This window comes from Sphaeramia orbicularis, chromosome 9 (assembly GCF_902148855.1).
Source record: "Sphaeramia orbicularis chromosome 9, fSphaOr1.1, whole genome shotgun sequence".
Lineage (NCBI taxonomy): Eukaryota > Metazoa > Chordata > Actinopteri > Kurtiformes > Apogonidae > Sphaeramia > Sphaeramia orbicularis.
Window position 1 is genome coordinate 45,185,081 of NC_043965.1, and position 13,301 is coordinate 45,198,381.

Below are 13,301 nucleotides of genomic sequence, written 5' to 3' on the forward strand. Positions count from 1 at the left end.
ATGAACATGAACAGGAGTACATACAGGTGGAGTGTCTATATGTGGTGCTGCTCCATGTATAGCTGTGCAAAAAAAAATGTGTTTGTCAGACATTTAGATGTACGGTACCGTGTAAAAGTTTGATGGCTTAGTACAGTTCTATGTCCACATATACATTCTACAGTCTGTATTCAGATCTGAGCTGATATATGTGCAGGTTTCTCATTAGGATTTTTTCACAGTGTAGGGGCACGTCGTACATGGCGTGAGTTTTGTAGGGGGGTCTGGGGGCATCCTCTCCTGGAAAATTTTTAAATTCATAACTCTCTGAAACACTATTTCGAGCATTTTGAGGGGCAAATTTTGAGGAACGAAGCCAAAAAACGATGTGATATTACCCTCGCGTTTGGCGTTGCTCCCACGCTTCGACGCAGACATGGTCGTAGAAAAATATTCACTTGCACGAAATTAGGGATAATCGGAGCGGCACTCACACTACACACACGCACAGGCTAAATTTTAGATAGAATTTTCCACGGGTGATCGGTCCATTTAAATACGATAAACTGATTGAAATCTCATTGTCAGCCAATGAGCATAAGGCAAGTGACGTTGCCGGGCGGGTGTCAGACAATACCAAGGCACACAAAGGGGTGTGGATGCTATTGTTCTCTTTTCCTGTCTGCAGCGCTTTGCACCAAGACAAAGGATTATATTTTTTCAGATTCAAATTTCGTTATCATTACGTTGGACATCACACACACAGTGATGTTCTGTTGTTAAAAGCAAGCAAAGGGGGCCCTCTGGTGGTCAGAATAAGTTGCACTGGGGTATGTTTTGTCCTTTCAGTGTTACCGTAGCCAGTTCAGACATGGGAAGGAAGTAACAGGCACGTTTCTCTCGTTCTGTCTGTATGGCCAGAAAGAACGTTTGCCTGTGAGTATTTTATGTTCAGTTGTTGTGGTAATGAATAGTAAAACCTGTCTCTGATGTAAACTTTTGTTGTTAGATTAAAAGACGTTGTAAATCTTAAGTCGATCTGAAGATGCTAATTGCTAGCATGTCTATGGACTTTCCCATTTATGTTAGCATCAAGCTAGCGATCTTTTCTCATTAATTTCAATGTATAATGCTATCTTAATGTGCTGTAACAAAGAACATAACTGAGACATGTTTTGTACGTATGTTGCAGTTTTACAGTGAAGTCTTGAGTAAAAGCTTTGGAGAGAAGTTTTCGGCATCCGGCTTTTCTTGATAAACCTGTTATCTATCTGCTGAGCTAGCCACTATACACATGGACAGAATACACACAAAAAAACACCGCTACGCTGGTTGAAAGACAGCGTCACGGGTCAAATCTCAGTGTCGGGGCCCCCGACCACATCCCTGGGGGGCCCCGACGTTCAATGACACTAGCGAGAACCCTGTGAAGGGTGTGTGTGAAGGATGAACAGCAGGAAAATAAAAAGGATCAGGAAAATAAACAGGTTCTATAAACCAAAGTGGACATATAGAGGGTATGTACGTGACGTCACTGCTAGCAGAAGTCACTGCGGTTCTGCCCACTGAGTGGCAGAAAGAGGGAGATGAGTAGCAGCATTGGCTTCAATACTGTCTAAACTGAAGAACAATATTTAATAAAAAAAATGGAGAAGAGCTGTTGTGTGATTGATTGATCATTTTACAGGCACCGAAAGACAAAGAAAAGAGAAGTTTTAGAAGATTTATGGATCCTGTTTCATGTCCAGTAACACTGCTGTATTTTTGGATCAAATCATACCTTAAATTACGTATTGTTTTGGCTAACGTTACTTCTTAGTAAAGCTCTTGGTTTCATGATCAGATCTGTCATGGTTTTTATCTTCATTTTGTGAGTATGAAACTTGTGCTCCTACATGATTAGTAAACTAACTTAAACTGAGGCTAACCTAGTTTTTCAAATACGGGGGAAATGGAGAATAAAAGTGAAAGTGAAACTAAAGACACTTTACTAATTCCTCTATTGCCGCATGTCCACTACATGGAACCAGTTTGACTCGGCTTGTCTCCCATTGTTGTGCACCTCATTTCCTTTCCTCTACTGTGTAGAATCCTACCTTATTGAAACTTGTATTTGAGGTGGTACAACGTTTGTTGCCCGCACCGGAACCGGAACTGGGCCCAGCGTTCACTCTGCCGCTACATTCACAAGCGCCGCTAAGTAGCGTATGAAATACGTGACATTCCTGTAAATGAATCACATGCTGTGGACAAATGTTTGAACATATTGGAGGGATTCCACCCTTTTGAAGACATGGAAGCTTTGACAGTGTTCCAGTGGACCTGGTGTCGTCTTTTTAGATCGTTTCTGCCTCAACACCATGTTGTTTACGTTCTGACCAAAACAATGCAGCATAAGCATGATGTCATTGCACATGCACAACGAAGGTGGAATCGATAAGCAGAATCGTTAAGCAGGCAGGCAAACGATTCCAAGGAATTGAGCTACTGGGAATCAGTTCTCAAAAAAGAACCGGTTCTCGATTCCCATCCTTAAGTGTCATTAACCCTTTCATGCACAAATTATGAGAACCTTCATCAAGATTTTTTTCCCTGAATGTTTTCATTTCTCTTTAAACATGAAAAAAACAATGTGATTGAAAAATTTCTTATAAAAAAAATAAATAGATAATAAATAAATATATAAAATACATAAAAGGTAAAAAAAACAAAACAACCCAAAACAAATAATAAGAAAAGTAACAAAAAATAAAATAAAATAAAATAATAATAATAATCAGCTGGACACCATGCGTTTAATCTTTGAAGCAAAGAAACATGTATTTACTGATATACTGTGTGAAAACTATTGGGGGGGGCTTGTGATTCTGGGGGCTTATGCTCAGGGGAGATCTACACAAGGTTACCAATTCATGTCAGAAAAGATATGTAGTGTCTTAAAACTTTAATAAAGATATGTGTAAAAAAAACCAAAACAAAACAAAAAAAACAATCCATGAATATACAATAGAACAGCTGTAGAATAACTGTCCACTGGAGTGACCAGTATGCATGAAAGGGTTAAATCCTAAATATTATCATACAGCAGAAATTATCTTTATTGTATTTTTTTTTCAGCTGTCAGATCACAATACATCTTCCTAAATCTGGTTGATTAAAATGCAGATTTCTGTGATTCTAAAATAGCACAGACGTGTTGTGATTCCATTCTTTGTTCAGCCCTTGAATGTACTTAGTTTCTGTTTCTGTCTGAGTGTGTGAATGTCAGAATGTGTCCATGATCACGTATATGTAGAAGTGGCGTTTGAGCATCTGGCTCCCATTGCTCCAGAAGCCTTTTCCATCCAATAGCCTGTCATTACGAGGCTCTCCTGGGAAAATCCAGCAGATACTGGAGAAAAACAAGCAGCTCGTAAGTATTAATTAAAAGGGGCCTCAACTTTTCCAGGAGCTTTAACTCGGATTGAAATAACTTGTGGAGCCCCTGAGGCATAATCACAATGAGTGCTTTGGTTCATGGGGATTGAGGTATTTTATTTGCCATTTGGATTTCCTGAAATTTTGTTGTCACAAGCTTCACATGTCCTACTACTTATGGGATTTACCAAAAATATGACTTAATCCTAGTTTGACTTTCTTCACTAAGTCTTGCAGAGTTTTTCAAACTTTTTTTAGGCTGGCATTACTCTGTGAGATGAGCTGAAAAAATCGTATTTAAGGATCCTGATCAGAATTTGGTAACACCAGTAGACACTGTTTTTTTATATAACACCATGATGTAGAGACGCCATAACACAGACAGACTCATATGAAAGGTTACACTGGGAGTGCCTGGGTGAGCTGACTTGAAATGCATTCAATTATTATACAAACGGTCATTTAAGTGTTGGCTGGCTAGTAGGAAGGAAGGAAGGAAGGAAGGAAAGGATGGATGGATGGATCACCAGTCACAAGTGTTTGCTCCTGGAGGATTCTGTTGGGTTTCTGTAAATTGGCTTAGAGTCTGGCTTTGACCAACTCTATATATAAAGTGTCATCAGATAACTTTTTTGTTGTGATCTGGCGCTATATAAATAAAATTTGATTGATTGAGTGATTTGATTGGTTTTCCCCTGTAAGTCGCTTTGGAAAAAAGCGTCTGCCAAATGCATAAACATAAACAACATAAACATGGATGGATGGATGGATGGATGGAGGGAAGGAAGGATGGAAGGAAGGAAGGAAGGATGGATGGATGGAAGGAAGGAAGGAAGGAAGGATGGATGGATGAATGGAAGGAAGGATGGATGGATGGATGGATGGAAGAAAGAAAGGAAGGAAGGATGGATGGATGGAAGAAAGAAAGGAAGGAAGGATGGATGGATGGAAGAAAGAAAGGAAGGAAGGAAGGAAGGATGGATGGATGGATGGATGGATGGAAGAAACAAACAAACACACAAAGCAAAATGATCATAATACCTCCTGGCGGAGGTAAAAATGGGGATCAAAAAAATAAAAATCCAGAACAAAGCACCTAAAAGCTTGGGTTCCTCAGAACTATAAGACCCAACAGAACCAACAGAACCAGCAGAAAGTCTGAGGGTTTGTGAAAGTGTCACTTTTTAATGAGTGGACCCACTACGTCCACGTGAGTTGAATTCATTCCACTACTTCCACTGTTCACACCGTGTTCTGGACGGATCAGTCCAGTGTGACGTAAATCATCTTTTAGTCGCCGTGTGAATGAACTGAATGAGTGGCGTCCCGCAGAGTGACGTGCATGAAAAGAGCGTTTGGTGCAAAGGAGGCCCCTGTTCTCATGCAGAAACCGTGAGCATGTGAGCGTCAACAAGTTATGTGTGTAGCAACAACACTTAGCCACAAACAGCCTATTACCATGACAATAGAGCCACTGTCAGGCTGCCTTCTGCCTTTGCATTACTGACTAGTTCTACTGCGACGCCTGGCAACCAGGAACAGACAGACAGCACCTTCAACAAATGAAAACCCACGCATGACGAGGGTCTTTAAGGACTCCTACTGGATGATGTTCATATGAAAATGCTTCTGTTAATGTCAGCTAATGAAAGTCCTGAATTATATTGGTTATATTGGTATACAGGTTGAGGTTTAAAACACTTCACACACGGTGTCAGGTTGACTTGTCCCTGTAGAGCAGACGTCTACACTTTGGCTTGTCCTTATTTTACTATTGAAATTCTCTGGCAGTCATTTGCTTCTCCTATGGGACCAACCCAAGACATTTGGTAGTTAAATGGAGAACAAACAAACCACAAATTACGTTTGTGTGGGAAGAAAACATGGGAGGGTCTCTGGCCTGGTAACAGAACCTGCCAGCTGTGAACTGGGCTTCACTCAGAGAAAAGACAGAGTCACAACAACAGTGACTACAGTAAGACAGAAAGGGAATAAGATAATAAATTATGACTGAGTATTACAGAGAGGAGGTATTTAAAAAAAAAAAAAAAAACGGGAAGAGGGAAAACTTTTACTGGGTTTTATCCATAAACTTCACTTCATCAGATTTATGGAAGTAAAGTCTCCATAAAACTAGACTTTTATGTTTTGTTTTGATTTGGTGCTATATGAATAAAATCCAATTGATTTGATTTGATTTGAGATTTATATACACACTAGCACAGGGGTGTCAAACTCATTTCAGTTCAGGGCCACATTCAACCTAATATGATCTAAAGTGGGCCGGACCAGTAAAATAATATAAATAATAATAGGATAAGAACTTATAAATAATACCAACTCCAAAGTTTTCTCAATGTTTCTGAGTGAAAAATTAATAAAATTCTGTAATGAAAATGTTTACATCTACGAACTGTATTTGAACATAACATGAGCAAATATGAACAACCTGAAAAATAAGTGCAATTTTGACAATATTACGCCTTAGTTTATTATTTTTATCACAACTTACAGATCATAGTGGATCTTCAAATACACAAAACATTCAGTAACAGCCAGAATATTGGTAAAATTCCACATACTAGTCTGCAAATGTAAACATTTTTGTGTAATTTAACTTTTTTTTTTTTTTACACCAAAACAAAGAGAAAAATTAGCTTTTTTCATTATTATAGGTTATTATGATAGCATTCTACTGGTCTGATCCACTTTAGATTGAACTGACCTAAAATGATTTTAACATTCTTGATTGTTGATATCTTCAGTGTAATTTTTGCATTTCACAAATTCATCCCACTGGCCGGATTGGACCCTTTGGCCCCGGGCCACATGTTTGACACATGTGCTCTAAAAGGTGATTCTTCATGCTAATGATGTCCCAGTCTGGATTTTTTTTTGCTTCCGATCCAGTCCCATTTTTATTGGGATTAGTTTTGCCGATACCGATCCGATAAGGACTTTTTACAATGACATTTTGATTTAAATTTGGAGTCATTATCTATAGTTTATTATACTATTATTTTACTGTAGATCACAGTTGGGCTGAATGTGAAACTTGAACTAAAACTATGACGCCTTTGCCTCTTAGTAACTTTAGTATAATTTAGTATAATTTTTGCACTTTTCAAATTCATACTGAGACAAATTAGAACCTTATATTTTCCACTGCTGTAGCACGTCAATGGACAGGTGTAGAAGCCAATAATGTGATAACTGCCGATAACATAATAAATTTGCCATTTTTAAAAATGTAATAGGCCAATAACGTAATATCTGGCCAACAACGTAATAAAAGTCCTGAACCAATAATGTAATAACTTTTGAAATTTGCTTGAATTAAGCAAAAAAAAAAATCTGCCAATGGAACAAGTGAAAATAATCTTGGTAAGATTTCTTGAAATAAGATTTTCCAGATCTACTGTCTAAAAATAAGTTCTTATGTCTCAGTTACAAGTTACTCTTTAGGTGATTATGACCTAAAATGATTTTAACATCCTCAATTATTAATATCTTCAGTGTAATTTTTGCATTTCAGAAATTCATCCCACGGGCCGGATTGGACCCTTTGGTGGGCCGGATTTGGCCCCCGGGCCACATGTTTGACACCTGTGCACTAGCGCGTTGACCCATGGGGATCCACTGGTTCTAGATATGGTAGTTTTTATGCTGTTGTGTATTTGTGCATGCTGTACCACATTTGTCCAGCAGTCACAGCCATAGCGCTCTGGCCATAGCAACGTGATTATAAGGCTATTGCATTCCAAAATTGCTAATATCTCCCAAAATACTCATCCTATCAACTTGCCATTTTCGCTAGTCTGTTCCTTGACCAAAAACGCATACATATGCAAAACTGCAGCAGTCAGCTCTGTACGGCTTTTGTGTGAATCCACAGACACACATACACACACATATGTAGGAAACCAGGTTTAAAAGGTAATTAAACTAGGGTTGTCAAAATTAATACGTTAACGTGGATTAATCCATCATCATGATTAATTTGATAAAAAAATGTTAACTCCATTAACCCATCTGCAGCTCAGAATGACACTGAACGTCTTTACCAACACATTTAGGTCAGTTTGTCCTGGTAGAGTTAGCGTCACACATGTGCAAATGGTCAGTTGGTCCAGTAGTGACAGGCAGCAGAACAGACCCATACAGATGGAAGACACTAAACAGCACGGTGGTCCTCTGGATGGAAATATGAGTATTAAAAAAAACACAAGACGGAACAGTCGACTGACATATAGTATTATCCACACTCTGCAGGAAGGAGTTTCTTTTCACTGAAGCACTTCCAGCTTAAAATACCACATTAACACATTAGTGTTAGCACACATTAGCACACATTAGTCGGGGATTCTGCTAGCACTTTGGCTAATGAGTCACCCAGCTTGTGACAAACACGTTAAGTGCATATATATACCCTTCTTTCTTGAGTCTGCGCATGCAAAGTGTACTGCAAAAATCAAAATCTTATCAAGACAATTTTCACTTGTTCCATTGGCAGATTTTTTTTTTTTGCTTAATTCAAGATTTTTTTTGCTTAATTCAAGTAAAAAAATCTGCTAATGGAACAAGTGAAAATTATCTTGATAAGATTTCTTGAAATAAGATTTTCAAGATCCGCCCACAGCTCCATTCACCCCCAGAGACGCCGAGTGTCCGGGGGCGGGACAACATCGTGGCATTTATCCAATTACCGTCCAGTTTTGAGGCAATGAAAAAAACTGTTCCACTCAGTCCCATTGAAGTGCATGGACACTGAGCGTCTACGGGCAAATGCACTGAGCAGAGATCGAATGAGAAAACAGCGCAACAGGAATGTAAGAGAAGTGAACAACATCGAGTCTGTTGATTTGTGATAAAGCTGATTCGGAACGAACTCATCTGTGAGATGAACGTGTTCTAACACATTTGTAGTCAATGAAATGTCAACACAACCGTACATATTTAACCATTTAATGTTCGTAATTTTAGGGGAAGACGGCCTTCCCTTGCAGTCTATGAGAAATCGCCACTGGTATCCGTCCCATACGTGTCCCCGTGCACAATGGCACCACGGGTACAATGCCGCTGTTGCACCACAGGAGGGCGTTTTAGCCTCACGGGTACAATGCCGCTAGTTGGCTAAAAATAAGTTCTTATATCTCACTGGAAAGTTACTCTTTAGGTGATTATGTCGTATTTTAAGTGTGATGAGATATTTTGACTAGAAATGAGAAAAATACACTCGGTAAGATTTGGAGTTTTGCAGTGTGAAATGCAATTAATATAGATTAAAAATGAATGATATTTAATCATGATTAACCGAAATTAATCCAGAACAACCCTGTTATTACAAATTTTAATCATTTGACAGCTCTAAATTAAACTAAACTGAAATTGGAGAAAAATGTAAGTAAACACTCATGAAGAATGTACACTGAAAAAAATTGGGGGTTATACTTACTTAGTAAAACTTAGGAAAGTATTTGCACTTAGAATTGTAAGTAAATTCTACAAGGGCGACTTGCATTTATATACTAATTTCACTACCAAATCTAAGGTAATTTACTGATGATTATTAATATGGTTACTGAATTTTACTTTCTCATAACAGCAACTTGCTTTTAACAAATATTTACAACTTGCAAGGTAGCGCGCCGTCACATGACTCAGTGACACTGTAAACTATGTGAGTCACATGACTCGGCACAAACTGCCCCCATTTCGATCAGTGTGTCTCGTTACATGCTTTTTCTAACTTTTATTAATTGACAATATATAAGTAACATTTACACAACATTTTACATATTTTTCTGCAGTTTAAATTGCCTATTAACACTTACTTAGTATTTCTAGGTTCATGTGCACTGACTATAACCATTAAATATTATGTGAAAATACATAATACAACTTACTCTTCCCACATAGTTTATTTATTACACGAATGACATAATTAGTTTTACTTGAATAGTTCTAGTTCTCACTGATACTTACAATTGGAAAATACAAATTGTAACAGTTAACCTAATAAATATTGCTACACCAAAAAATTTTTTTTTTCAGTGCAAGTTGTTAAAGCCTTGGTCAGGTTTTGGTCAGATTCAGCCATTTTCTAGCTCCCTGCATGTGTTTCGTGGTATTATTTCTTTAAATCTACCCCTGTGAAGCCTCCACGGTGGCCGTCGGTGACAGAAGCTGCTGAGAGATGAGCTGCAGCTTTAATGATGCCTGTGGAGGCGTTGAAATGTCAGGACCGAGTGAAGCCTCACCTTGGAGTTTAAGTCTCTGTGGTAAATGTTCTTGTAGTGAAGGTAAATCATTCCTCTGCTGATGTCACAGGCCAGGTCCACCTTCTCTCTCCAGCACAGTGGGATGTCCTTCCGGGCCAGAAGCTCCTCCAGACATCCACCATTGACATACTGACATAGACAGGACACAGTTATTATTATAGATAAACTAAAAATCTGAAAAGAATATGTGCAAATAGGTCATTAAAGCAGATAAAAGTCATATTTCTGCTTTCAAATATAAAACAATTACCTACAATTATCATTAGAGTGTCTAAAAAAATCTATCAAAGATCCAGATGTATTGGATTTCACAGATATGAACTGAATTTATTTACAGCGATGGAACAGAGGATTTATGTGACCACGTGCGTCACAGAGCACTTCCACCTCCATGCTATTATTTTCCAGTTTGACACCCTTGACTGCGAATATCTCCTGAACTTTGCAAATTCATCCCATGGGCCAGATTGGAACCTTTGGCAGGCCAGTTTTGGCCCCCGGGCCGCATGTTTGACACCTGTGATCTACAGCTTTGAATAAATGTAGTTACCTATTCTGTCATCTCATACATTGACATTTTTGAGATAATGTCTTGACTCTTCATTTTAAATATAAAAAACAATAATTTTAGGTAATTTTTTTAATCTTTTAAAGCTGAAACACTAAAAAAAAAAAAAAAAAGTCCTTTAATCCTGACTCCATTGCAACTGTATCATAAGACAAGAGTTCTTTCTCCATTGAAGTCTAACACATGCCTTTGGGCCTTACACTTGTCCTGTTATAACAGCAACCCTGCACTAAAGGGATGGATTTGAATATTTACACCTAATTCAATACAATACTAATAACTTCATTAATCCCAGTAGGGTCAGCATACAGATGGGTACTTCTATGAAACTGGTCCTAAAAACAGGACATGGGGGCTAAAAATTCTAACCAGATGTAGACTAATGTTATGAAGCAAGTTTGGAAGCACTTTGAGTCTATTATAAAAATAAATACTGAAAGACAAACAATTTTTCAGATAAAACACATTTTCATATTATTTTACATTATATTTAATACAAAAAACTGCATGTAACATGGTCAAAAGGACACAAAAATTATGCTCTACTATTGTTTTGAATATCTTTCTACTCTCTCACAGGTACATGTTGGGAATTGAACTAATTATGCAAGGCAGAGTGTTTCACAAAAATGACCGCTGTTGCAAAATCATTCGCAATATATATGTGTTTAAATGGGCAGGTTCTGCATGTGACACAAGTGGACACAATGGGTTAGATACGAAAACTGGAATGAGACTGAGATTCATGAAAAACCCACATATCTGGATTAGAAAAACAACTAGGATCATCAAATTTAACACAGTGTCTTTATTTATAGTGGTATATAAGACCACTTACAGCCGTGTATTCTAGATTAAATGCACTGACACCTGTAGTTTTTCCTGTCCCAATTTTGGTCCTATTTTTGGCCCCAGTATTTGATTAAAAATTAATTAATTTTAGGATGGCTCAGAGCAAGAGTATAATTTTTTTTTTTTTGCATTTATCTGAGGTCATCATTAGATACATCCTGGGGGGAAATATGTCCAAATTTCTCTTTTATTATTATATTTATTATTATAATCTAAAATGTAATAACAATGTATTATAATGTAATATGCATGTATGTAAAATGCATGTAATATGTATAATGTAATATCATGTAAAATCTATGAATAAACAATGCTAAGCTAAGGATCAGGTAAGAAAAAAATAATAATTACCAACAATTACATCATTAACAAAGTATTCAGTTCATTAGTAGCTGAACCGCAGAGGGAATAAACAGTTTAGAATAACAGATAATGTTACAAAGAACACAAGTGAATTTCCTTGCAAAGAAGAAACCTTCATTTTTGCTTTTCTCCTCTTTTCTCGAGGATTCAGTGGTTACAAAGAGAATTCAGATCTGCCTTTCACTGTGATGATGTTGGAACAGACTAAAACAGTGGCATTTATTGTGTTTGTGTCTTTCAGTGTGAGGCTGTGGTGCCAGTAGAGAAAAGAAAAACTCAAGAGACTCTCAATAAAAGATGATAAAAGCGACAGAGGAAAACAGAACCAATATAAAAGTAGCGTAGTCTGCAGTGATGGTGAATTCTTTGCTGAAGCTCAACCTTCATGAAGCGTACAAGAAAAAAAAACGCATTGGAAAACACAAGGTGTGATTTTGTAATGAACATCGAATTATCTCCCAACTTAAGTGTCATTATCAGCTCTTATCTGTGTAACATACTTTTCTCGTCAATATTCTGTGCATCATCTATGACTCACTTTTGTCAAATATAAGTGTTGGACTCACCTCTAAGATCGGATACAGTTTGTCCTCTTTGACACAGATTCCCAGGTATCTAGAAAAAGACAAAAGACTCGTTTGATTGGCTGAAATTACTTTTCAAACTGCTAAAAATGAGTTTTATTCCTAATTTGTTTAGGAATAAAATCAGTGTCAGTGGGACAGAAAACATAAATGACAACATAAAATCACATGAATATGCAAACCAAGAACATGACAGAACAGCCGTCCAAAAATCTATTAGAACACTAAACATCAGACTAGAAACTTAGCAATACTTCAGACTTAAACTGTTTGTCCAAAATGAAAAAAACTAGGACACTGTGTAAAATAAAAATAAAAACAGAGTGCAATGATCTGCAAATCACATAAACCCATATTTAATTCATAAAAGAAAAACTGTTTAAACTGAGGAACTGTACATTTTATATTGTATTATATTTTATTAGAGAAAAGTATGGTTTATTTTAATTTGATGGAAGCAACACATCTCGAAAAAAAGGAGACAAAAGGAAGGATGGATGGATGGATGGAAGGAAGGAAGGAAGGAAGGAACGAAGGAAGGAAGGAACGAAGGATGGATGGAGAGTGGTGCGGATTCGTGCCTCGACGTATGTGCTCTGAATGCTGGAATCGCTGAGGAGGAGGAGGAGGAGGAGGAGGAGGAGGAGGAGGAGGAGGAGGAGAGAGAGAGAGAGCCACCCCACAGGTGTTCGACTAAAAAGCACAAGTGGTGCCAAACTAATTAAGTTTAAACATATAAAAATGGGAGAAATACCACAAAGGACAAAAAATAGTTAACCTAGAAAAACACCATCAACTAGGCAAAATATCTCCAGAATTATCAATCAAAAATAGACCAAACAAAGTCAAAAGAAGTTAAAAAAAAAACTAGAAAAAATAGTGCACAGCACCTAACAAGTACAAAAAATGAGTTGTTCAGTTCCCTTTTCAGTAGAATCCGTGTATCATTCATTCATTCGTTTATAAATTTAAAAACAAAAATCTAAAAACAAAAAAAACACTAGTTTAGTAAACAAACGGAATCATAGCCGGACTGGAGGAATATTTTACTATAATCAAGCAGCTGTTTGATACATTCGGAAGTGTACTGCATTCACACAAAAAATTAATTCAGAATTCAGAATTAAATTTTTTCAGAAAACAGTATCTCTTTAAGTCAGAAAATTCTGTTTGTTTATTTTTTCCCTTGTAACGACTACTTCCGGGTCAGACAACTGAACAATATTGAAAATAGCAGAATCGGATGAAACGGTTGTT

The 13,301-nt window shown here is 37.3% G+C and overlaps 1 protein-coding gene across 2 annotated transcripts in view; it reads right to left on the reverse strand.

The window, feature by feature from the left end:
* LOC115426474 (dual specificity testis-specific protein kinase 1) overlaps positions 1-13,301 on the reverse strand; it is a 97,124-nt gene that overhangs the window by 12,865 nt on the left and 70,958 nt on the right. For both annotated transcript variants that reach the window (XM_030144615.1, XM_030144614.1), the window contains 2 exons: positions 12,027-12,075; positions 9,657-9,806 (listed from right to left, as the gene is read on the reverse strand). In XM_030144615.1, coding sequence (XP_030000475.1) covers positions 9,657-9,806; positions 12,027-12,075 — 199 coding nt within the window. The remainder of the gene's footprint in view (positions 1-9,656; positions 9,807-12,026; positions 12,076-13,301) is intronic.